At 42.2% G+C, this 26,878-nt stretch overlaps 1 protein-coding gene across 1 annotated transcript; it reads right to left on the bottom strand.

The window, feature by feature from the left end:
* Positions 1–469: 469 nt before the first annotated feature.
* Positions 470–26,670, bottom strand: LOC143322503 (ethanolamine kinase 2). The gene is made up of 8 exons (XM_076733735.1): positions 26,530–26,670; positions 20,297–20,559; positions 18,699–18,851; positions 12,420–12,568; positions 11,966–12,049; positions 10,526–10,686; positions 7,078–7,151; positions 470–539 (listed from the first exon to the last, which is right to left on the bottom strand). The coding sequence occupies exons 1-8, from the start codon at positions 26,668–26,670 to the stop codon at positions 470–472; spliced, it is 1,095 nt and encodes a 364-aa protein (XP_076589850.1).
* Positions 26,671–26,878: the final 208 nt, after the last annotated feature.

The raw sequence follows: 26,878 nt of genomic DNA, 5'->3' as shown, positions 1-26,878 counted from the left end.
AGAGATTTGAGATAATGCACTACTTGATACAGTAAATAAGTTGAAATGGAAACTTGTTTTCCATCAGAACTGTGGTGCACACTGAATAAGCATGCAAATAACCCTCTTATGGTTTTTATGATCAGGCTCAGTTTTTGTGGCTTTATGCGACTCGGCTAAATGTGGGAACAATTAATGTGTTTCTGGCAGGAGCTTCATCTCAATTTGCCAGGCTTATCGGCATACTGACTGTGGTAGAACAAATATTTTAAAAATCACAGTGATAGCAAAACATATTAACTCACACTATGGCCTGAAAAACAAACAATGGGGAGCACATTTCTAAGCTCGTTGTGCGCCTTCGCTTCCACCGTGGATTCATTGTTTTGTTCGGTGTGACGGAGCAGGACGTGGGTCGCCTCACTGAAAACTCTTCTTCTACTCGCAGAGTGACGCCACTTGTGATTTAAGAAATGCCGGTCCTTTGTTTCTAGCTCATTGTCAGGCCAAAATATTCCTCTTTCTTCTCAAAGTAGTAGTTGAGTCGTGCCATGGCGTATCTGGGAGGAGAGCAGAGAGCAGAAAACAGTGATCAGAGAACACAACAGCTCTTTTCTTCTCCTGTCCCGTCTACCGTCCTTGAAGGATACAGTGCTGATCAGTGGCTGCATATGGTGATCTTTCTGTCTGCCTCTTTGTTCTGCATCTTAAATAAAAACCAATTCTCCATCTCTGTGACTGCCTTAGCCCAGGGCACATTTTATTTTCTAACAAAGCATCAAATTCTCTGAAGTAAAATCTGCAAATTCCCACTTGTTGTCGTGTTAAAAACAGCAGCACGTCTTTGTGAGGGTGCAGGAGACACTAGAAAACACAGTGGGCACCTGTGAACGACACAAAAGAGAAATGCTTTTCATTGTAAAACTCCTTGTACTCGCTCTGTACTGCACGGAGACATAAATGGAAGATTTACTGAATCACCTCAGCCGCTTTAAGGGAAAAGGAATTTGAGTAAAAGGGTTTTGATCCGCTCGTTCAAAAACCTTTCATCTTCTCTTTTTCAGGCTCGTGCAGCGAAATGAAATCATACAATGTTTTGAGAAAGAATTAAGAACTTCCCCCCCGAGTGTCACCTTAATAAAATGCTCTCCGCATACCATGAGGTTGCAGTTTAGAGAAGCAATTCAAATTTCACCACATCCACCGAAATACAAGGATGTAGTCTTGTGGCCACTGTGCGCTGGGCTAAAGTCCAGTTATACAGAATGGACGGATAATTTGATTGATGCAGAACAACACGTGAAAGCCTGTAGGCTATAACTCTAACCCCCCTGAGGAGTCCCCATACTGCATATCTATGGGCTGCTTTTTCCACTTCATTTCTTCAAAATCAGCTGACTTTCTAAAACCAATGCAGTCGAGAGCTGAGCATCCAATGGGGATCATAAATGAAGTGTAATAATAAATATGTTTATTTAGTTTGCTAGTTGAAACAAATATATAAGATAACTTTCCTTTGAGGACTTTCAAAATCGATCTGCACACTTAAGAGGAAGAAAGTTTATGGAAAGGCGAATGATTTAGTTAGATTTTAGAAAAAAGAATGATAAAAAAAGGAAGCAGAGGTTGAGATACCCTCACTTTTTGTTTGATGGATGCTGGATCCTACAATTCCCATAATGCAACTCGATATCGTCTGATTCCTGAGCCTCGCTGCCTGCTAAACACCGACTCAAATATGCAAGGTTAATGTAATTTCTATACTTGTGTTAATTAAATATTAAGTCTGTGCTTAACGTTTGCTGTCGATATTTAAATTACTTGAAGTTCTCTGACAGCTTTCCGTTCTCCGAGCCAGAACGTACTCCTGCACCTCCCGTCTGCACCTCCCCCTCAGAGCACCTCAAACAAAAGACGAGAGGCAAAAAAGGCAAAAATCCTAAAGACGTACCCTCATCAGCTGGGAGTTAAAACACAATGATGTGTTCTTCCTGCGGGTCATGCTGCAGACCGTCCTTATAGCTCAAGGTGGGCACTACGTGTTTTGTTTGCAAAACTTGCATAACAATATGGCATCAAGTCTCTATTCAGAGCAGCACAGAGTCTGAAAGCTGTGCCAAAGCCTGAGCGAATTTCACAACTTAACTGTGAGAAAAGTGGTTTTGTATTTGTTCAAACCATATTATCAAACGCTTCAATAAATCTGATGTCTGAATACACTGTTGCCCTTGGCCATTATAATATACCCTTTGAAATTAAGTGAAGTTTCAAAAGCACAGAAAATGGAGGCACAGAGAGGAGTTTGTCCTTTAATCAGTGCTTTCACTGCACTCCTCAATGCCGAATCAGTTTTCTCTCTCTTATTGCTCGATGAGACAAAAAGATAATTCTGACACCTTTTAGTTACTTGTGTTCCATCACTCTGTTCCCCACCTGTATCTCCGGGTAAAACTGCTCTCTAATCATTATGTCAGAGTCTGCCTTCTGTTGTCTGCTCTTTCCAGTTGTTTCTTTCTTCTAGTTTCTTTTGACCACCTTCAGAAATACAAGCCTGATTCCAAAAAAAAAAACGGAGCGCTGTGCAAAACATCCGTAAAGCAGAATGTGATCATTTGCTAATCATCAATCAACATATTTAATATTTCACCTCATCAGCTGCATTGATTTTTTTATGCTTATTCTGAATCTGATGCAGCGACATGTTTCAAACACGCTGGGACAGGAGCGACCAAAAACACCTGTTTGGAACATTCAACAGGTAAACAGGTTGATTGGAAACAGGTGAGAGCATCATGATTGGGTATGACAGGATGGAGTGAAGTTCACCACTTTGTGAACACATGATTGTGTAAAGGAGATTAAAACATGGGCTCAGGAAGACTTTGCAAAGCTATTGTTTGCAAATGACTGCATTCTGTTTATTTACCTTTTACACAGCATTTTTGGAATCAAGGTTGTAGAATACACACCTGTAGCCTGCAGACGGAGACAGGTGGTGCAGAGTCTTTGTCAAAGGGAGGCAGTTTATTAAAAAAGGTGGGTGAATAGAAATCCTTGCCTGCCTCCTCTCATTGTGGTTGTGTGACACTCAAAAGGTGTTTTCTCTGGACTCACTTAACTTTAAGTAAACCATGCGCTACAGTGGATGATTGACAGCTCTCTCATTCACTCAGACGGCAGCACGAAGCCTTCTTAAATCCCACTGGATGAAAGCAACACCTGGCTGTCACTGGGTAAAATCTGGATAAAAACATGGCGGCTGTTTCTCCACACATACGCAGAATCATGTTTCATTTTACTGTCAGAGACGTCCTGAACCAGAATAAACCCAATTAAAGGCTGAACTTTCTTGTCTGTACTCTGGTTTTTGCTTTTTTTTTTTTCTCCTTTATGAGAGCCAGTGAGGACGGTGTGAGCATTTCACTGAATACATTGATGAAAAACACGAGTGTGAATGTGGAAAACCTGCGAGTGACTCCGAGCTCTGACACCCTGATTGACTAAAAACACAGATTTGTGAAGCTAAGATGCTAACAAATCTGTTAGTGGGTCATACAGTATCTCTCCTCTTTCTTCATTATTAGAAAAAGGAAGCATGCACGATATTTGGACATCAGCTTCTCACTTTTATGAAGACTTTTTCTGGTAAAAATGACAAACATCAGTGGCTAATTAACGTTAACAGGCCAACATTAAATCTATGTGCCTGACTCCTCTGTTACGCTACTGTATGAGATTTTGCTGCTGGAACACCTTCCACAGAGAGGTGCATCCAATCACGTCACGTCTATTTCGACACAAAGCATTTAGAATAAAAGACTGATGAATCTCAGTCATTACGTTCAGTTAGTTAACATAAAAAGTTAAAAGAGCTTCAATGTCAGCGTATGCAAGAAGCAGCACGTAGCATAGCATAGCATTCTGCTCTGTTAATCTAATTACCCGTCACACCCACACCCTTCATAAGCAGAATTATATTTGAGTATACCAATTTAAAAGAACAGCAACCTTCACAGGGGATCCCATTCATCCTTGTTTTTATTAAGGCTGACACCTAAAACTAGCGCGCTTAACATTTATCATCATCAGAGATGTAACTGAGACGTTTTTCTATTTAGCAGAAGTAGGGGAAAATGAACTCCCTCCAAGCAGGTATTCCGTTTCACAATGTGCTTTTGTGCACAATTCCCTCAATTTCGCAGGCGGGCTATTCCAAACAGTGGGCCTCCTCCTCGTTCATTTCCTCATAATAATGTCTTTGTCAAATAACGGCTCACCTTGCCAACACGTCCACAAATCTAAACCGCTGACTCGCAGACACTTTCAACACATGAATAAAATCTTATAAGGAAAGTAAATATGGACGGTAGAGGGAGGGCGGGTTTGCATTCCCCTTGTGGCTCCCTATTGTCACTTCTACATCTGGCCCTGGTTAAAGCGCAAGTCCTCGGCGACGCCTGTCACTCGTTGGGAAGTCGGCAGATTTGGCTCAGGGGGATAACAGTGGGAGGAAACACACACACACACACACACACACACACACACACACACACACACACAGAGAGAAGGAGAGATTCAGGGTTTAACTCTAACTTCCTATCCCTTTCCTTGTTTATCACAAACGCATAAAGCAGCAGTGTGTTGTGTGTTCTCTGTCAAATTAAGCAAGATAAAACTAGCTAAGAGTTAAGGTTGCGGTCATGACATGTAAATTATGGCTGAAGCTGTATTAATCATGATATTATAAATTAAATCGGCTGACAATGTTTGATGTAAAAATGTCTCTTGCAGTAATTAAGGCACAGAGAATGATCAGCCCACGCTGCAGTAAATTTCATGGCAAATTTACGGTATGGTACGGTTCAGTCTCACCGCCTCTCAGCCCGCAAACTCTCAAAGGCAGCCGTTTGGAGTTTGGTGCATTACTTTGAGCTAACTGCCACCAAACGTTAGCAGCCAGCTAACGTCGAGCACTCAGCCAGATATTTTATTGTGTTGTGTCAGATTGTTTTGGAGAATTTCTCCTAATGGCGAAAGAGTTTTGGAAAGATCTTTAACGGTTAAAATAAAACCAGCATTCACTATTGTTAGCAAACGGCTGGTGAGAGAAGTGGAGCGTCTAGCAGCTAAAGGTGATGGCGACCAAAACAGAGTTACAAGGGGAGAAGCTTTCACTTTGCGGCGTATTTCAAACCCCACCCCGGACCCTCTCTGTGATAACGCATGCACACATGTATGTGCTTGTGCATGCTGATGGGGGACAATCTTTTCAGCTTTCAGCGCACCCACCGACATCATGAATGCAGCATTTCTGTTACCGGGTACTTTAAGATGGAGGGAATACGCTTTCTGGAGCTCTTTAGAAAGAAAAACACTCTCTTTAACGTGACAACTTGATTGACGCACGAACAGACAAATCAGTGTTAAATTCAGAGGCTTACACTATTCAGCCACAATAGCTCGCCCAGCTCCTTGCTATTTTCTCTGTACTGTGCCGTGTACTTTACTTACCCTCCCAGCGTTTTGTTCAGTTCAGAGGGTTAAAAGCTCTCAGAAGCTAACCAGCTTGCTAAGTACCATTTGGCTACTGCAAATCCTAATGTGACCTGTCCTTTATGCATCGAGTTTTTCAAGTCTTTTTGCAGCAAAATAAGCATACAGTGTATTACTTACTGCTCTGCTTTTGAATGCAAATGTTGGTTGCTTTATGCTCTTTAAACAGACGTCAAGGACAGTTTCCTAAGAGCATGTACTATGACCGTCACCGTCAGTCTATTAAAGTGAAAAGATGAAAGCGAGGACAAACTTGACCATTGCCATCTATATTGTGTGTTTCTTTACAGCGTGAATGAGTGCCGGCAAAGGTAATTAGGATATATACAGTGCGTGTGTCTATATGAGTGTGTGCGTATCAAACGTGAGACCTGGTTCCACATCGTTACTGTTGCTCTCATTTCAGTTTAGCCCTCCAGTTAAGGAAAGGTAACCCGACCCTCACCATGCACTTTAGGACAACCTCAGCCGGCGGCTTAGAGGAGCAGACGTCTAGCAGGCGCATGTGGCCCAGCCAGGGATGAGAGACGTATGTAAGGGAGGACCAACGGCATGGGAACAATAGTGCCTCTGTGCCTCGGCACCCCTCTGGATCACATTTCCTCCGAGGTCCAGATCGAAATGAGGCGGGGGCCCTGTCGCTGATCTAGCAAGCGAGCGGAGAAAGCCACACAGAGGGGAGGGTGCCGTGTGTCAATAGTGATTAGGATCACGATCACAACTGTGGTGGGTGTGGGGCACCCCGAGAAGGGAGAAAGAGAGGAAAGAGTGGGGGTGAAGGGAAACATTTCACCCTCCTGAACTTTATTGTCTGGTTGGTGGTGAGGAATGTCTCCTAGGCTTGTTTAAAGATAACTCGACCTTACATGTATCAGAGCGCATTAAAAAAATCAAAGTTTTGATTAGTTTTGAAAGCCGAGCCTTTCATCTTTTCATGAGATGCGGTTTGACAGCAAAGAAAAGTGGAGAATTTCTGCTTTGAGAAGTGACAAGAAGAGTAGAGGAAGTGTGCTTGTCCTGCCTGTTTTATGGCAGATTCTGAGTACACAAAGTCTTGAAGCACTGGTGGAAAAAAATGAAATATTTCCACACTCTGGGCTCAAGTTCCCCGTCCTTTATTGCAATTTTTCTGCCAATAAATTCTTTGTCAGGCAATCCTAATGAAGATCCTGTTTGTCTAAAGCCTCCTGTAAAAAATAGTGAGTGCTTGACTTCAATTCAAGGATATATTTTCCCATTTTTGAGTATTTAAGTGATGTATGATGGTGTTAAGTAATAAGAGGGACCCATGAAATTGCTCTGAAGTCATCATTTTCTTTGCGGTTTCATGTGTTTCTACATTACGAGTTGTTGGGGTGGTGCTAATGTGAAGGTGGTGGCTTCATGTCAGGAGGACATCGGGTTGAATATCAAGTATTTGTAACCTCTCTGGGACGTATATTTATACAGAGCGACACCCTGACACACACCTCCAACCGTGGACACGAGGAAAAGGCTTTTTCTCTGTGTTTCACGAGAACTTTCAGCTCCTTCAGAAGTACAAACCTTTGGAAGTCAAAGTCAATCGAGGAGTACTGCGATTGCAGGATGGCCCAGAGACCCCAGAAGAAGTTGGACGCCTGGTGGAGGAGACAGAAAACAACATTAAAGGATCATTCATGTTATAACGTTTTAGATATGTCCTGCATGTCCAGGCAGCCACTGGTTTTCAGTCATGTTACCTCAGAGTAAACATCATGCGTGCTTTCATTGTCCAAGTTGCAAAATAACGCAGTTGAAGCAGTAATTAACAAAAAAAAAGTATTTAAGCACTATGTGTGTGAATGTGTGTGTGGTGCATTAAAATTACAACAATAGAAGACATATTTAGATCCTTTACTGAAGCAAAATAAATTAACAATACATTGTGAAAATACTCCACAAGTAAAAGTCCTGCAATTAAAATCTTACTTAAGTAAAAGTAAGGAAAGCATTACCAGATAAAAGTACTCATAGTGTAAAAACGTCCCCCGTCAGTGTTTTCCTATTATATCTGATGCTTTTGGATTATTTTTACTGCTGTGTTTATATCCATGTTGCATTGTACTGCTGTAAGTGTTAAAGGTGTAAAATGTGGTGGAATAAAAAGTCCAATATCTGCTGTGGTGGAGCCGAGGTGTAAAGCAGCACCACGATGTGCTTACATGCTCTGAACGATGCTGGACGTTGTCTTTAAAGGAGTGGAGTGCGAGCATGTGACTGACATGTAACCATCACACGCCCTTATGATGATCCAATTAAAGCTTCAAACGCTCTCCTCTTATGGCCACCGCAGGAGGTCACACCGGGGTCAGATGTCAGCGTCTCACTCGAGGACAGGGAAGCTGCTCGCTGACACTGAAATGGATCCATCTAATTGGATGACAGCCTCATTAACTGCGTGCAGCCTATCCATATAGGACTGGGACGTGTCTCAGAAGTGTCAAAATCTGGATTATGTTTGTGGCATTATGGAAATCCGTGTCGCTGGTTGCTGTAAATTACACATCACGCGTGCTGCACGGTGTCACCGGCTTTGTTTTCCTTTGATGCTGTGCTACATTTCCTCGTGCCACGGAGCAGAACTGTAAAAACTCACTTCAGTGACCTCCAGTTGTCGTGTTATAACTGCTCCCATAACTGCTGCCGCTGCCTGCCAGTTGCAAGCTGTTCAGTCAGAATGACAAACCTCCGTATTGAATGGTTCCCTCCTTAATGGCTTTGCTCACTTAGGCTTGCGGACTTCCATGCCTCCATAAATTTCTGTTGTTCTCCACCCTTATTGTAAATCTTCATGGTAGGACCACTAATAGCAAGTCCTAATAAGATCCAGACAGGCCTCTGTTCTGTGGCCCAGTGATATAATCACATTTTTATTTGATAATCAAATAAAGGGTGGAATGAAATACTTGAAGAGCAATGTGCGGTTTTCCCTTGGCTTTTTTCCCTCGCTGGCAGATTTTCATCTCTAATCTCTGTCTTTAGTTGGGGGAGAGAGATTGAGCGTGTTTCCATTATGATTAATAACTGCTCTCCATTAAGAGAGCATTAGTCTAACACTAAGCAGAGACCAACGGTGACAGGGGGCCATTGAGAAAAACGGAGATGAGGGACATGCGGGGAGTGACATCACAGAGCCGCAGGCTTTAGCCTCGACATGACGGGGGATCCCTGCGGGGGAGAGGACGAGTTGTAAAGACCCCACTGCGTCTTGGCACAGTTCGCCAGGGATTATGGTTCGGAGGAGGCAGCTTCACGCCGCAGAGCTCTGGCAGCAGGCCAGGCTTTGTTGATGCCACACAGCGGAGCCGCACAGCTTCCTCCAGAGCGTGCTCGTTTCCTGGGCTTCAGAGTTTTGACTATTCATCCATCTTATCTACTAAGACTAAACTACAGCGTGACTTCAATGTAGTTTGATTATTCCAAGCAATTACCGAGTGATATGGAAGTGAGACAAAAGGATAAAATGGCATTTAATCCTATTCATAAAAAAAAGGATACAAAAGAAATATTAAAAGGCATCAGGATGAATTGATAATTATTGCTGTTTTGGAAAATTTCCAACGCTGGTGAAGCAGATATCATCTGTTTTTACCAGATGTGATGTGAAAAATCTTTTAAAAAATCTCAGTCAAATCTGTATTGTGCAGATGAATGGTTGAAAACTGTGTGGACACAACTCTCTGCGCCACTTCTTATGGAAAAAGGATTCAGGCTGCAAATAGTGATTCTCATCATGAGCAAATTATTTTATTGATTAATCGTTTCATCTATAAAATGTCAGAAAACAGTGAAAATTCCCATCGCGGATTGCCAGAGCACGAGGTAACAAACTGTCCAAAACCTGAAGGCCGTTAATTTACTGTCACACAGAAACCAGCAAATATCACATTTTTTGGCTAAAAAAAAAAAGACTTAATTGTCATAATGTGATGTTTAATTATCATAAGAAGAAAAGAAAAATACTAGACATCAGATATTTTCTTTCCTTTGTGTCTGGGCCTTTGCACGTGACAAAAGAAAACAAGTAATGAAATGCTCTGAGGATAAAATTTAATGAAGTAAAGGACTGCAAGAAAAACACAACATTTAATGGCCAAAAGCTGCAGTTCAGTCCTTTGATATTATGAGAAATAGACGGCGTGATTTTCTGGATTAACAGGCTCGGTATCCCTCATTTTGACACACGGCTGTCAAAATGGTTCGAGCTGGAAACTTGGCTTGTTAAGCGTCAGTGATCAATTTCTCCCACTTCCCTCGAGTCAAGACTCCTCCTCGGTTTGTCATAGAAAATCTGATTTCAATCAACATGATGTTATCGCCTCTCTCGCTCCATTTCAGGCTTTATTTCTTTTCCCTCCTCTCACTTTTCCCTCTCTGCTTTTTGGCCGAGGAGCAAGTTATTTTAAAAAGTAATATGCTTCCTCATCATTTCTGGGCTATTTCAAGAGACATTCACACCACCCCACAATTGCGAGGACAATTCTGCATATTGTGTTGAGCTATGAAAGCGTTTTTAGACAGATAGCCCAGCACCACTTGAGCCACCAAAGAATGAAAATTGTGGTCATAAGAAAAATAATCTTGGCTGCTGTCTTTCATTTTTCCCTGCGGCAGTTTCTAATCAACTCAGATGGACTCCATCGGGCTTTGAACAGTGGTGGGTCAGCTGTGGATTGGGTTTGGTTTTCTTTGGGGAGTCTTTTTTCCTGAGATCTGGAAAAGTAAATTGTTCAAATGTGATGGCGAGGTGTTGCTGCCCTGTCGTTTTAGAGCTCTGCACACATATGGATGTTGTTGAAATGCACACGCTAATCTCATAATATTGATATTTGAGCTGCTCCGAGAGCAGAACTTAAAAGAGGAAATAGCTGTTGAGAGATTTGTCACTTTGCAAAGTCTTTCCAAAGTGTTGAGGCACTACATAATGACACATTTCAACATTTCAACAAAGTCGGAGGGAGCAGACACTCACCAGTGAGAATTTGCAGACTTGAATGTAGAGCTGCGTAACTTCTGCCTCTGTAACGGTGACCTCACGGCCTGAGCTGTGCTTGTAACTCTCCAGATAGGCCGTCAGCCAGTCCCTCTGCAGCTCCCGGCTCGGGTAGAGGCTGTAGTTCACATCGTTCACACCTTGAACACACACACACACACACACACACACACACACACACACACACACACACACACGCTCGCGTTATTCGACACAATTGAACCGGCTGACGCTTTTGAAGATTTGCCACAGAGCTGCGTCAGATCAGTCAACGCTCGTCAGTTCCACATAAATTAAACGATTTGTACCCATCAGTGATGCTACACAGACATCGTGCGTTAAAATGAAACTGGATGACAGCAGCTTCACCTGAGCACTGATTGAAAATCTGAGTGAGATCAATGTGGTGTTAATAAAAAATAAAACTCTGAGTCACTGTGCCACGTCTGAAGGGATCTAACCTGACGTTTACTCTCATTATCTATTACTTCTAAAATTAATTGTTTGTTTTTATGCCACTACACACTTCTTCTTCTCCACATTTCAGAAGAAACTCTTGCACTTTTTACTCCATGTGCACTATTTCCTTTGCAGCATGTACAACGTTATGATAAGCTTGTATAATACGATGCATCGTTATAGATTAAAAACTGCTCAACAGTGTTTGTAAAATAACTGAAGCTCCACTTCGAGCTGCAACGGTTTAACGCTACATGTCAGCAGTAATAGTTAATAAAATATGACACTTTAAAGGGCCACTGTTGTGCATCAAGTGCTTTTAATTCTTATACTTACCAAAGTAGAATTTGCAAGTATTTCCATGCTTTTACTCAGTCTGATCTTTAATCCTCCACCGCTGCAGACTGTGTTTAATTGCACACAGTACCAGAAAGTGAGAAGCATTTTACGGCAGCTCCAGGTGAAGATGTGAAAATCTCAGTGAGGTCTCTACGATGCAACTGAATGAAAAGTGGAACCAGTTCCTATAATTTGCACATTCCGGCTACAATTTGGCATCATTGACGCTGACGTGAACAGCGTGACATGAGTCAAAACTATCGAAAAGTGCTAAATTGATGATTGTTGCACAAATGTCTGAATGAACCTTGTCAAAGTTTGCCGTGAGACAGCTGGCACATCAAAGCCACTTTCATCAGCACGCAGAATACACACTGAATACAGCAATTTGTCCAAGCAGCCCCAGAAGAAGGACAGACTTTCATGGTACATCATGGCGGAAAGATAAATGATATCATAGTCCAGGAGACAGCACAAACTGGACAATGATTCTGCATATCACAGACTGCATATACAACTTCTGCCTCACTCCATATCCCACATTAGGAAATCTAATATGTTCTGGCCGTGAAGAAGATTCAGAGGCAAATTGAACTTCTTCTCATCACAACACAAACCTACCAGCAAATTCATTGAAGTGATTGCCAATATCGAAGGCCTGGTAGTTGTAATCGGCGTACTCGTAGTCAATGAATTTCACCGCTCCTGGTGGAGGAGGAGAGGGAGAGCAGCAGCTGTTACCAGGACAACATGACGAACACATCTTAGGTATGGGCAGAAAACTGATGACCCTCCCTCCTTTTATTGAAGGTGCAGAACCTTGTGGGAGTCAAAGGAACAAGGAGCCTCTTTTGACTGAGCGTCACCTCGGGCATCCTTGTAAAATATGTGAGAGAAATAAATTAATGAAAGCAGCTACAAACGCGCTCCAGTTAAGGAGCATAAGGAGGTCTTTTGTTCTTTCAGCTCAGCTGGTCTCATTGCTTCTGCTGCATGCCCATTTAAAACAATCAAGAAGCATCATTAGCAGTATCATATGCACCGTGTTTCCCAGTGTCTGTGATGCGCTCCTCACCCTCTTTGTGGTTGTAGATGATGTTTTTTGTCAGGAGGTCGTTGTGGCAGAGGACCGTTGGCGAGTGAATCTGCGAGAGGTGTCTCTTCAGTGACTCCATTTCATCTGTCAGAGTCTCAACGCTGGGCACCTCTCGTCGAGCCGCAGGACTGCAGGAGGCAAATCCACTGAAATCACTTTTTTTTTCCATAATGGAGGATCGTCATTCCATCATTTTGAGGAATGCTTTTTGTCTTTGATTCAATGCTGTGCAAAGAAACTGTGCAGCCAAAGTTCCAAAGAGTCTCAATAAACTGCATGAACCACCAATATGATGATCATCCTAACCGGTGTGTGATGCTTTACACCAAAGGCTGCAAAAAAGAGCAGCTTTTAGTTTGAGCCACTGAATGAGACAAATACATTAGCAGCGAGCTTCTTCATCACACACCATGTTTGTGTTTCTGACTCATAAGACAGGTGTCATAAGGGGGCATGAGGCAAAAATCTGTGGAAGGGGTTAAATAAAAAGGCAGTTTAAGGTTTTCACATTCAAATGAAGAAGATGAAGATGACTTGTGCTTACTTATAAATCTTGTGACTGCAGCCCCGACAGCTTATTGTACTGTGAAGTGTGGGCTTTCACATATTATTGGCATGGACAGTGGTGGAAAAGAACTTAAAAAAAAAAAAAAAAAACAGAAAAAAGTAGCACTACAACAGTGGAAAAATACTCCTTTACATGTAAAAATACTGCACTGAAAACCTTAAAGTACAGAGGTATTACCAGCAGATTGCACTTAAAGGTGCAGTGTGTAGGATTTCGTGGCGTCCAGCTGACCACCCCTCACCTCCTCCCTGTGGTGGCTGCAAAAATGTGAAAACACAAAAGGCCCTACAAGCTAGTGAGTGCCGGGTTTGTCCATTCAGGGCTACTGCAGAAACATGGCAGAGTCTGTGGAAGAGCAGCCGCTCCCTCTGTAGATATAACGAGCTCATTGTAAGGTAACACAAACACAACAATTCCTATTTTTAGTTCATCAGACACTAATGAAAATATAATTATGAAAATTCAATTTCTGTCAATGGATCCAAATAAATTCTCCACACTGGACCTTTAAAGTGTTCAAAGTCAAAGCTCTTGTTTTGCAGACAAACAGCCGCCTTGATTACTCTGTTCTATACTGTGACTGATGCTTTCACGTGGAAGCACAAGCACAAGTTAACTACCTTACACCGAGTACTTTAACCCGTAACAATGCTCATATAACTCATATGATCACACACTGTTGAGTTCTTTATCTTTAACAACCATCACATCATGTAAGCAGATCATCCTCATGTTCTATATGAACTGCTGCTGACAGATACATGCTGGAGAGAAAAACACAGTATTTTGCTTTTGTATGTAGTAGAGTAGAAGTACACAAAAAGCAGAGAAAAGAAAAGAATATCCTCACTGTAACCACCGAACTTAAGTAAACATACGTGTTACATTCCACCACTGGGCATGACTAAGCTTTGGACGTATGGGACATGGGAGGGGTCCGCCATAGAAAGACAAAAGGACACGCTTACAGGAAGCAGTGAAACACTCGTAACACTGTCACTATGCCTCATGGTAAAGTGACACTGTTATGTTCTGTGGCTACTTCTTCAAATGTTCTTTTTAGTGCTGGATTAATGCAGAATTTCCTCTTACACACGGTGACTCATCTGCCTTTAAGCCTTGTTCACCCTAAAAGAATTCGACTCGTCTGGATTTCAGCAGAGTTACCGTCCCTTTGTCTAAGAAACACAGACAATTCTTTCAAAGGAAAATGTTTAAAATTAAAAATCCTGGATTTGACTACATGTTAGTTCCTCAGATGGCAACATTTTGGCCTTCAGAAAGGAGTTTTTTTTTAACATTAGACAAACAGTATATAAGAAAGTGTGTGTACAGAGCAGCTAAGGGGAACAAACTGAACCTGTATAAACAAAGAGGAGGAAGACTTTTACAGCACAGCCATCGAGGGAGGAAGAAGCTGAAAATTTGCTGAAAGAATGCAGATATGGAAGACGAACTTTGCCATGAACTCCACACTTTTCTTCCAGGAGCAACATGTTTGTAAACTGAAGCAGTTCGGCGAGCCTCGCTGAGAGGTTACATGCCTTGTTTTCACTCTGTTGATTACTCCATCTATCAAAGACGGCACTAATGTCCTTGGACGTCAGTGCAAAATGCACCTGGAAGAAATGCTGCGCAAGCATCCGTCTCCTAATTAATTTTCGTGTTTCCTTTTCAGTTGTCAGGCCACGATAAGAGGGTAATTTAAACAGTGTAATTTAAACACTACCTATTTATTCGAAGGGGAACAAACAGATGCTCCAGTATTATACACACTTGTGGACATAATTTAGTGAGGCCTGTTAGGAACGCACAATAAAAGCAGAGGAGCGCAGCCTTGTTTATAGTCGTGACACGGGCCCTGCTGCCTTGTACACGTCCTCCTACACATCCTCGTCAACACAAGTCATTTTTGTAAATCATCTTCGAGGAAGGGTTGATTGAATGTTCAGATCTAAACTTTCAATCTGTGTGCTTGCAAGCAAGTGTGTAAAAATATATATAGAGGCTATTTTCTTTTTGAAAGAGCTGCTTCCTGCTTGAGTTTTTTTTTTTTTTTTGAAGCAACTGAAAAAAGATTTTTATTTTTTTATTGTCAGCTGAAATTGTGCAAATACTGTAAAAGTGTAAATTGCATTTTGAAGGAGTGCAGGCCGAGAACGTGCCGTGGCTGTCGGAGTGTTTGATTCACATCCACTGGCCTATGAAATCTTTCTGTTCTTTAAAATCGACCCCCTCTGACATGCATAATTTATCTATGTGCTCTCTAATATGAATTAAAACACACAGTTGGATGGTGAATCACCCTGATTCCTTTTCAACCCAACCATTTCTTTAACTTAACAAACTGACTTTATCATAGAAACCCACGATTACTCGGAGTCAAAAGCTAAATGAAAGACTTCCATTGACTTTAAATGGAAACCTGTCGTCTTGCCATCAGATCTTTTCCTCTCTCTTTTCTGTCCTTTTCATGAGAAACAGTATGTCAAGTACATTCGCCTCCTGCTCCTTGTCAAGTCTCTGTAAGGTAATTAGTGGAATTTCCTCCTCTGGCGCTTCATTATCAATGTGCCTTATTTACATATGATTTCAAACACCAGCCAAGCACTGCTGATTTTTTTCTTTCTTTTTTTCTTTTTGCAGTTTTATGCGATTCACGAGAGTGCAAACGGGAGACGTAGCAGGGGGCCTTTTGGAGAAGAAGACGTTGCACTCTGGCTCTCCGTTGCTTTTCTCTCTGCTCTTTTCTCTCCCATCCCTGACTTGTGCTGTGCACTCTCTCCCCGAAGCTCGCAGCTGCTGCAGCCTCCGTCGCTGCCTCTCTCTCTCTCTTCTTCTCTGTATCTGTCGCTCTCTCTTTGCACAGCGGGTGGCTTGAGAGCTGAAGACCTCCTCTGCAGGTGCAGCCTCTTCCTGCTCTCTCTCTGCCTTTCTTTTACCATTTCCTCTGAAGATCACATTCATACCAGCAATCATACATGCTCAAGCACAAAAGTTTGTCTGATGCCCGTTTAAATTTTTTTTTTTTTTTTTTTTTAATTTTTGGTCCTCTCTGTCTCTGCTTCAGTGTGTGTGTGTGTGTGTGTGTGTGTGTGTGTGTGTGTGTGTGTGTGTGTGTGTGTGTGTCACGCATACACTTGAGAGACCTGTGAATATGCAAACAGACACACACACCACAGCCGTGAGCTTTAACCATAAATTCACCTCTTAAATCTCGGCTCTGAAATCTCTGAAATGCCGTGGCGTTCCTTCTGTAACTTCATCGAAATTTTCCAACACTCTTTATTATCACATGTATCCAAATTATTTCTATTTTCCTGAGTTGCTCTGCATGTCTGTGTTTGAGCAGCAGTGGACTGTGTCAAGCCCTTCAGTCACACAAATGCCTCACAATATAGCACCATCTATTGGGCCTCTAAATGAGGTGCAGCCTGCTTCTGTAGATGCATATAACGGTGTGCAATGCCCTGACACGTGCATCACTTTTGGTATCACATTGCAGAAACAGCACGCACAGGAAAACACAGGAGTGTGTTAGGAGTTCTATAACAAAATGTGATCCTCAAAACTGCTCTGTTCAGCGTAAACCCGACACTGAAAAGGAAAAGACGAGAGTAGACGTTAACCCCGACAAAGTCCTTGGTTAAGAAAATAAAACTCACTGAATAATGGGTCTAAAATAATAGCTGACTACTCATCTGCGCTCAGTTTCACTCTCTGTGCCTCACTTTTCAGTGGCAGTGTTTCCTTTTATGCAGGATTTTACATCAAATGTTCACTTCACTGTTGGTGATCGAATAAAAAATGTTCAATTCAAAGATTAGATTAAATCGATATCTCTTTTAGCTTGCTTGAGGTCATTTTTGAGGCGGTCATATTTGCATTATTATACAGCAGAAAATAACTGAATACCTGTAGATTGGATTTACTAATGCAACAGTAGACAAACCAGGAAATACTGATTTAAAATGAGAATGGCTGCCTGCGTCTTGTCTCCCTGATGACAAACAAGTTAAGTCGCAGCGGCTTTCTCTTCCATCTGAGTCCAGGAAGCTGAAACGTCTTATCATAAAAGACTGTCTCCTCCGCAGTCCCTTTCTTTAATGGATGACTGACTCCAGTGCCAAACGCCTTGCCCACGTGATAAAACTCAGAAAAAGAAAGTCGAGGCGCTCGAGGCAGCTCTGAGACTCGAGGCCTTGCAGCTTCAGAGCTTCAGTTTGTGTGGACTTCCGACCCCTTTGCAGCAAACATAAACAAGGTTGAACGTTTGACCGATAAGGGAGAGCTCTGCAGGAAGCTCGAGGCCGAGCTCTGTTTCTTTGTAGTGTCTGCAAGGCCCCTCTCACCTCTCACCCCGTGACCCCTGTCAGAGATAATACAAAGTCAATGCCACGGAGGCCACTCCCCCGCCTCGTCCCTCCGACCAATGACAGCTCACAGCGACGGCCCGCTTCGGTCGTAGAGGCGAGCATCCCGATGCAATGCGAGCACTGTGTGCAGGTTTGAGAAATGCACGTTTGGCATGTGAGAAAACGATAAGGCATCAGTGGAAGTGCTGCTGCCTTAAAGATAAAGATGTGGAAAATGTTGCTGGTTTCTATCAAAGGGGTGACGGCAAAAATGCACCACTGAGGCATCCTCCCACCGCCAGCTCAACAGGTATTTGTTGAAAACTGGTGTCAGCTCTCTTCTCTCACTCATACATTAATATGAACCTTTCCTGCACCTGACAAGACAAATGACCACGCGCTAAGACCCACCACCCCCCCCAGCTCACTCTTGCGTGACACGTAATGCAGTTTCCAATGAAAACGGTGGCTGATAATGACTCGAAATCACATTCCTCATTTCTAGTTTTGCTGATAGACATGGCAGATCTCATCACCTGCGCTAATGCTAATTAGGCTAACTTTAGCTTGATGAGCTAGTTAACGATGCTGTCTGCAGCTGACTTTTCCAACAGGCCCGTTTTAAAATAAGAAACCTCTAATAGGATTTAAGTTCCCAGCTCCCACACAGATGGTAAATACTACGCAGCACATGTACAAGTTATCAATGCTTTTTAACGTAACCTGTAACCTCATGAACCAGTGTTAGTTGATAATGTGCTCCAAGGTCTTAGTGCTGTTTGCTAGTTAGCGTTGGTGCTAATGTTTTCAGTTACTGTTAGAGCAGGCAGACACACCAGTTAATTCAGCCCTTACACTTTTCGTCTTGTGTTTTTGGAAAAGCTAATAAGATGTCACTCCCTCCAAACTCCTTAATGCCTCACCAGGCTTTGTCAGGTGGACACACCCGTCAGTTGCTGTGCTGTGATTGGACATGAGTGTCCAGGGGAGGAGCATTTCCAAATTACAAGTTAATCTCTGAAAGGCTGAAGAAACATTGAAGGCCTTTCTGAACAGCTCCAACGCCTCTCTAGTTGGCCTGTGGTCGACATGGTCTGACACCTGCCTCTATCCACTAAAATCTTCTTAATATTTCTGCGGTGATAAACATGTCGCACAGTTGCAGTCATGCTTCATATGTACCTCTAAAACAGTTGTCGAGGTTTAAGCAGGCGGGTCATGTGATCAACCGTTCCTTGGCCAATCAAATATTGTAAATATTAACATGTCGTGTTCAGGAAGCACTTTTGTTCCGATGCACGATACCTAAACTACAGATACGTGGAGGTCATTTACCTTCTCGCGTTCCGCTGCTCAGCCGGGCTGCTGTTGATGCTGCTCCGCACCAGTGTGAGAAAGTGGGACATTTTTGTCCAGAGCAGAGGTTCAACAGGCAGACCACATTTTGGCTGGATTGAGTGGATTCTCCCCATCTCTGCTGCGATCAATCTGCGGAGAGAAAACATTTTCTCAGATGAGCCTGGCTGACGCTGTTATTGCACAAACAACCATTATCAGAGTAGAAACACAACTCCCTTTCCATTTAGTGCTCTTATCTTGTTCTTCTTTTCAAAAAATGGGCCTTGTTGCATTCGTGACCTTTTGACTACTTGAGTGCTCGTTCTCGAGGCATCTCAGCGGTGACATAAAGTTTTCTGGGTATTCCCCACAGAGGGTATCAGGCAGAGCAAGGTGATTGATCGTATCGCGGCCCTGCCTGCTCAGCCTCGGCTGGCTGTGTTGTGTCCCACTGTCCCGTGGAGAGAATAATGATGCTGGCCTGTTATCACGAGGACGATGAATGAAACGGGGGGCGCGACTGAACAACATTGACTCAACATGAAACATGACTCGACTGAAATAATGAACAAAAAAAAAACACCTGCATCAGCACTATTGAAATGCTCACAATGTGTATACACACACACACACACACACACACACACACACACACACACACACACACACACACACAAACAGCACTGATTGTTTTTCTAGTAAACAAATGCTCAAGGTTTCAGATTTCTCTCAATAAACCTGTTGAATTTTCTACGGTTTGATCTACTGGCATTATTTGGCTTTTGTTACATTTTCTTTGATACTGATGGCATTTAAGATAAGATAAGATAAGATAAGGTCAACTTTATTGATCCCGCACCCGGGAAATGAAAAAAAAAAAAAAAAAGAACAAATAGACAAGAAAAAGGATACAAAATGAGCTGCACATGAGTAAGATATGAATAATAAAATACAGTGTCTATGTACCACTGCAATGTAGAAAAATACCTTCAGTCTATGGTTCCTGATATCTTAACGTGTGTTTTCACTCACACAATTTAAATTTCAAATAAGTTAGAATAATAAATTAGATATGATTTTATCATTATAGCCTCAGGTCAGCACAACTTTCCTGAACATTTTGTTTTATAACGTTCATCTGGCAAATGTTTGTTTTCCCTCCTAGAGATTAATAGACAATTTAATGATGAGATGCAACAAGACATTTGCAAATCAATCAGTACTTTAAACAGCATAAAGTGTGCACCGAATGTTCAGATGTGTTTTCCAAACCTGGTTTTAAGATGATGTTTTGTTTTGTTTTTTCATTTTGCCCTCAAAAAATCATAATTAAAAGCAGCCATTTTTATTCAGTTTTTCAAAACTCTTAAAAGTGAGCTCGACTTCAACCCTTCATTGATGAGTTCTGCAGAAATGTGAATTACTCCCCTGGACTCTGGTCATCATACTGCTGCTTGAGGAGGTCACTTTCAGCTGTGTACGCGTAGCTGTGGGAATGTGGACCAGGACAGTCCCATAAAAGCACATAGTCTACATGCTCAGCACATTCAAATAAAAGAAAAACCCAAAAATCTGAGAGCTCTTCTGGCAGAGACCTGTAGATGGAGGGCTGCCGGAGCAGCTCATCATCCAGCACCGTTCCTCGAACAAACTCGTAGCAGATGCCATTCTGGAAGCTGCAGTAGATCTGCGGACCGCACCCGTGGGCGTGGAAGACCTGGAACATCTCCACCTCCCGGTCCCTGTTCACGTAGAGCTCCGTCATTCTGCCGTACAGTCGCACCAGAACGCAGCCGGGCTCCTGCAGAGAGCCCACGTAGCAGCCGATCAGCTGGTTGGTGATGCCTTCTGTGAACGTCTGCAATGAAAGGAAATCAAAGGGGAAATGAACACAGAAAAATACTGACAGCTTGTTCTTTTTCCTGCAAATGAAACATCTTATCAACACCATGTTTCAACACACTGAGAGTCCACAACACTTAGATCAACACTGATTTTCTAAGTACGTTGTAAAGTGGCGCTTATGAGTCACTTCACAGATAATGGAACAATGATAACACTGCAACAACACGACCTCTTGTAAAAAAGGGGACTTTTCTTTACGATAGCGTTCATGGTATTACTAACATGTGGACAACACAATTACAGCACGCTGCAGCCACTCTGGTTTGTTTAGCAGGGAGTCACAGCCACACTCTGTAAGTGAAAGTTTAATGGGTAAATCTCATAAACCTCAGTCTGAGTTACAGTTTATTCATAACAATCTTGGACACATCTCACCAACATGGCTGCACTCAAAGCTTTAGAAGTATGTAAATACAGCCAACAAATTCGATATGTTTGGCTTCAGGATTCTGGATTATAACATTCAGTAGCATATCATTTTACGGGCTGCTAATTTACCACCGCTACGGCTCATTTAACCCAAATTTTTGAACAACCTTCCATTGAAGACACGGTATTGTGCAAAAATAAACTATAGAAACAGAGAGATCATTTACCAGCAATTTTGTAGAAACTTGAGAAAATACATGTGCACTCAGAGCACATTTAATCTTCAATCGCTCAAACATGTAAAAATCCTCACAGAAGTTAATGTGCAAGACACGGAAGACCTAATACTACAAAACACTACAAATAAAAGCCTCACTTCTAAAACTGTGATTTTTTTAAAATATAAAAATACACAAGCAACAATTAGCAGCAAAGTGTACTAATAAAGTACAAGTACCTCAAAATCCCACTTAAGCACAGTTACATTCCACCAGTGAGGATCAGTTATTTATGACTAAAACTGATTATTCAGAAATTACCAGTACTGGTATCTAAAGAGTGAGTATAATTAAAATACTGCAAGATGAAGTGCAAGGTTGGAAAACCAGCTGGGCAAAGCAGGGGCACTGAGCAGGGGCCCCAGACTCCCACGGGCCCCCAGAAGTCTCAGGTTCGCTGTGTGTCAGCTGGTTCTTGGTCATTTGATTCATTGCATATTCGTTGGAGAATTCACACCATCAAAGCACAAAAAGGGTCCTGTATTAGTAGCTAATGTTGCGGCTCTGTCTTGTAGAGGGACTCTGTGCCAAAATGGTTCAGATTTATAAAATAAAAATGCATTTTGTCAAATTATCACAAACTCGCTGAGACACATAAAACCGTGCTCCAGGTCGAGTTAATCAAGCACAGGAGCAACTGCAGCCGGCTGTTTGCACTGCACTTAATGGGAAGTCGGAGGTTACAGGGTACATAATCAATGCACAGAGGGTGGCAGGTGGAGGTTTAGTGGGGTCCCAAAAATGTTTTGTCCCGGCAGCTTCCTAAAAAGTAAAATCCAATTAGCAAAACATTAAACTGGAGTCGATCTAAAACCCATGTTTGGATTAAAAGTCAAGATAAAGAGCTGAAATATGCAGCTCATATTGTTCTCCATGGAATTCTGTTTCATGTGCAGCATCTTGAATGATTTTAATCTTTCCTTTTCCTAAAATTAAACTTGCATGCAGAAAGTAGATGCCACAGCAGGTAAATGACAGACATGCTGCAGACGTGCAGCTGCAGAGAGCTGCAGCCTCGACTTGTTGATGTTGGAGATCACACTTGCTGCACGGCCTGTGCTGCTCTGTGTGTACACAACAATACCACAGTGACCACTGTTTGCCTGCAAAGGCCTCATCGGACATTTGTTGTCATTCAGTGGTTTCTCAAAGTCTCTCATTCTCTGCCACAGTCCCCAAGGCATTCTGGGAGCCTCAGATGGTCCCACAGTTTTTCATCTGGATGGAAAGTGAACAAACATGTCCACCTTGACATCTGATCAAGTATTTATATGGTGCATGTGGGGCAGCGTGGGCACTTTCTTCAGGCTTTGGCCGTGTTGTTAAACTCTTTTTGTGTGATTTGCGTAAGTTCTTACTGAACGTGTTTCATTCATTAATAGTCATTTGACAACAAAACCTCATTTAGAGCATGTCCTGAACTGATTTCTGAGCACATGGGGATGAAAATTACAGCATGTGTACCTAAACTGCTTTCATACCTGAATCCAAACACTGCACACATTCTTTGTTTCAGGCTTGCCTCTTTTGCTTTGTAAATATCTTCTTTTCAGTGTCTTTGTGATGAATCTGAATGAATTCTTTTATGTGAAGTGCTTTGACATTTTCCCATTCAGCTCTTTAACAATTCCTCTCGCGTAAATTTGTCTTGTATTCTTTTGTTTTTGATCCCTTTTAAAGTGAAGCACTCAAACTGCCTCAACCTCCATCACCTTGAGTTTGTTCTATTGTTTCATCTGTCAAAAAACAAGATTACAAAAATGGAGAATAGTAAAACAGAGAAGATGCAAAAGAAGGTAATTTCAAACTCACATATAAACACGGTGAAAAGTGCAGGTGTAACAGTGGGAACTACGTGTCCTTCCTCTCTACAGTCTGTATATTCCAGACAGATGAACACAATACATCATTAAAGGGACCGCTGGGATCCGAGCGCCGAAGGGAAACATCTACTCCTCTGTGTACATTACAGGACCTGGTGTAGATTGAGAGGTCACCCGCCCAATGTGCTGTCACCTAACAAACATAAACCCTATTTCTCTGAAAGATTGGACCTTGTGTTTGCACATGGGACCAGACTTGGATTATTCTGCTCTGAACAGATGCTCTGACAACCTGACACATCTGTTCCCAGGGTCAGAAAAAAAGAAAAGAAAAGTCTAGTTTTGTGGTCCAATTACCTTGGATTTCCTGCTGGTTTTGGTGTTTTAAAGGTATTTTTCTATACAGTGCCATATGTGCAGAAAATGGGACATTTCAGCTTTGTGTTACATTTCATCACCACAGAGTGCTTTTATTCTGAAAAATAAGAACATGCATGACAGTTTTATTCAATATGAAAATGTATATTTTCACCTGCACTTTTCTATTTCTTCTTCAAGACACTTCCAGTGTCGGCAGGTTGTGCTGCCCACACAGAAAAAAAGAAAATCCCGTCCACACAAGCACTGGAAAAAAATTCTGTCCATATGAAAATGTGAAAACGCAACTGAAGGGCTGTCAAGAGCACGACAAAGTCCAACTTCAGCTTCAGTTCATTGAAATCACCCAGAGAGTCTCTGTTCGCTTTACAAAACAGTAAAAACAGGAGCAGAAAAGAAAGCATACAATATCACATGAAAAGACAGGCACTCACACACACACACACACACACACACACACACACACAGAGGTAATACCGTTTATATGAGGACAAGGTTGAGGTTAGTTCATTTTAAAAACAGAGATCACAGTGTAACCGTAACAGGTTATAGATTCAGTCTACTTGTCAACGAGGAGAAACACTCAGCGATCTAACCCTTAACCTGTAAGTGTGGGTGTGGGTTTACTTAAACTCAGCAGACACTGTGTTTTTATTACTCTTGTATGTTTTGTTAACGCACACTACACGTCTAATCTGCCTTTCTGCACGGCCAGAACCGGCAGACAGATCAAGTTCACAGCCATGAGGTGGAGCTCGCACTGAATGTAAGCATGGAGCTCCACGTCGCTTTTGTCCTTTGACAACTTCAAGTTCAAACAAGACAATGATGGACTGTGCGATTAAACTAAGAAGGAAGTAAGAAAAGAAACATGGAGGCGCAGACAGCTGGAAGATGCAGACAATATGGTGTCTGTTCTGCCATGAAGTTCAGTTTCACATCACAGCAGTCTCAGTCAAGACTGCAGTTTTAGCCACAAATGTAAAATACTACTCCAATAATATTAAAACAAGCTCACTACACTTTATTACAGATCTTCTGACAGCAGCCGTGACATAAATGGGGCCGTTAAACTGCTCAAACAAGACAGCAGAACCCAAGTCCTAACCCTAATCCAACAGATCCGACAGCCAGACTGTAAAACTGAACGTCGAGGACGAGCAGTCTGGCAGAGATTCGTTCTGATTGAAAAAGTCGTCAGAGGCGACCAATTCATAATCCATACGGTGTCTGCTTGGCTTGACTGTGACCCACTTGAATATTTGTACACAGCTTTGTAGAAACGAAATGAATACTGTGTGTTTTAATGCAGTTTTCAATCAATTATCCAAACACAGCACAGACGTAACACAATGGAGAAACAGCATCAGTTCAGGTTTGCGTCCCCTGTACACAAGTATCTTATGAAAATATGTGTAAATATATAAAGTTTGCTTATCTTTTCTCCACAAAGCTGTTGTTTTGCTCTAAAGATACTAAACAAAAGTTTGTAGAGACGCAGTGAATCAAAGTGACATGTTAATGGAAACTTACCAGAACATTAATGCAGCTGAGTCAAAACACTGCACAAAAAAATATTCTTAATAATTAAATATTATTATTATTGTTCATATAATTTATCTCAACCATGTAAACACATGCTCTAGATGTTTGAAATTTACTGCTGCCCTTAACATCATCATCTTCCATCTTTACAGTTTTTACCAGCTCCCAATCAAACCTGTATGCTTATATTCATTTAAAGAGGCCAAACTGGGCTCATTCTCAGTCTGACTGGTCAGTTCACACAGGACCAAACAGACGCCACAGTAACATTTCAAGAACAAAAACTTGAGTTTGAATGTGATGTGTATTAGCCTCAGCCTCGCTGCCGGCAGACCTGTAACGTCACAGCTTTGTAACAGTCTTTGTGTGGTCTGAGCAAGCAAGCTAAAGGGTGATAATCAAAGTTTAACAATGCTGCCGAGCAAATGAATCCTGCAGTTTGACCTTTTTTACCGGTGAGGACCCCGAAGCAGAACCAGCTTTGTACGACAACAATGCTAGCTAGCTAGCGCTAGCTTAGCTAGCACTGCAGTAAATACCCAGAAAGGGCAACATGAAAAAACTGTTACCTAACAAACCTACAACTCTACTCATTTTTCAAAATTAGCCCAACGTTGCCCCAGTCTGTGGTCGTCATAAAGCATGCTAGCGCAAAGTTAAACCAGCAAAGGAGACCATAAAACAACATTAAACATGGCAAAACCTACAACTTCCACGTTTGAAGACGATCACTGACAGACGGCACCAATCCATCACTGAGCTTGTACAGTTACTGACCCGAAGCGGTTCAGCTTCGTCAGTGAATAAAGTTAAAGTGCACACGCAGTTTTCCCATCTTGTGGGGGCATTTCTTTCACTTTTCCATCAAAAATAAAGTTAATCCACTGGGTCTTCACATCCTCACATGGTGGGAGTACATGAAGACTGTTGTGTTCGTTCTTGCAGCCAACAACAGGGAAACTGGCTTCTTTGGCCATAACGTTTCCTTCCACATCTTCATATAATAATGGCAGACAGTGAGCTCGACGGGAAGGTCATTGGGTGGAGGATGGTCACCGCGCTGGAGGTGGTGCTGTGTTACTTAGTGACGTAGACAAACAACGGAAGATAAAGCTGGACTATTGAAAAGGCGTTTCAGGTGCAGTGAGTTTACATTTTCCATGCAAAAAGCATAACATGGCCTGGTGAGCACGTTAACGTGGAGATTAGAGGTTGGTCAAGCTTTCCCAAACTTGGGGTTAAGAGCCAATCAGCATTGTCTGATGGAAGAACAACACCCCACAACATGAAACCTGAAGTCTGACCTGACCAAATATTCTTTACAAAAAAGGTGCCCCGAGCAGACAATTAGAAATCAGTATATGATCAAACGCTTTGACATTTTGTGTCATGCTCAATGCAAGAATAATACAAGGTGAGCACAGGTTCCACATTAATTCAAGTCACAGTAACAGATGTTTATCTGAATGACCAAGCTTCAGATTCAGACAACCAACCCACCAAACAGCCAATGTAGAGCCAAACACTTGCCTTCATCTGAATGTCCTGCGCCTTCCAATGTGGACGGAGTCTTCTGAGGAGGTCCAGGATTCCTCTACGAGGTTCCAGCTCATCAATCTGGACGTCCACATGGAGAAGCTGATTCCCAGCACCAGCAGGTCCACTGTCCATTTTCAACAAAGCAGATTTAAAGTGCTTTTAAAACTTTGAGGTCCAGAACTTGCTCCGAAACTTTCAGACCAAAGTCCTACTCTGTTCTAAGACTTATGTCCAGATCAGTTCATCAAAACATCATCCAAACATGGGCCCCACAACAAACGAGGTAGACAGACAAGTCTACAGCGGAGCTCTAAGATCCGCAGAACAATTCGAGAGCAGT

This window comes from Chaetodon auriga, chromosome 6 (assembly GCF_051107435.1).
Source record: "Chaetodon auriga isolate fChaAug3 chromosome 6, fChaAug3.hap1, whole genome shotgun sequence".
NCBI classification, from domain to species: domain Eukaryota; kingdom Metazoa; phylum Chordata; class Actinopteri; order Chaetodontiformes; family Chaetodontidae; genus Chaetodon; species Chaetodon auriga.
This window is presented reverse-complemented; position numbering and strand designations above follow the sequence as displayed.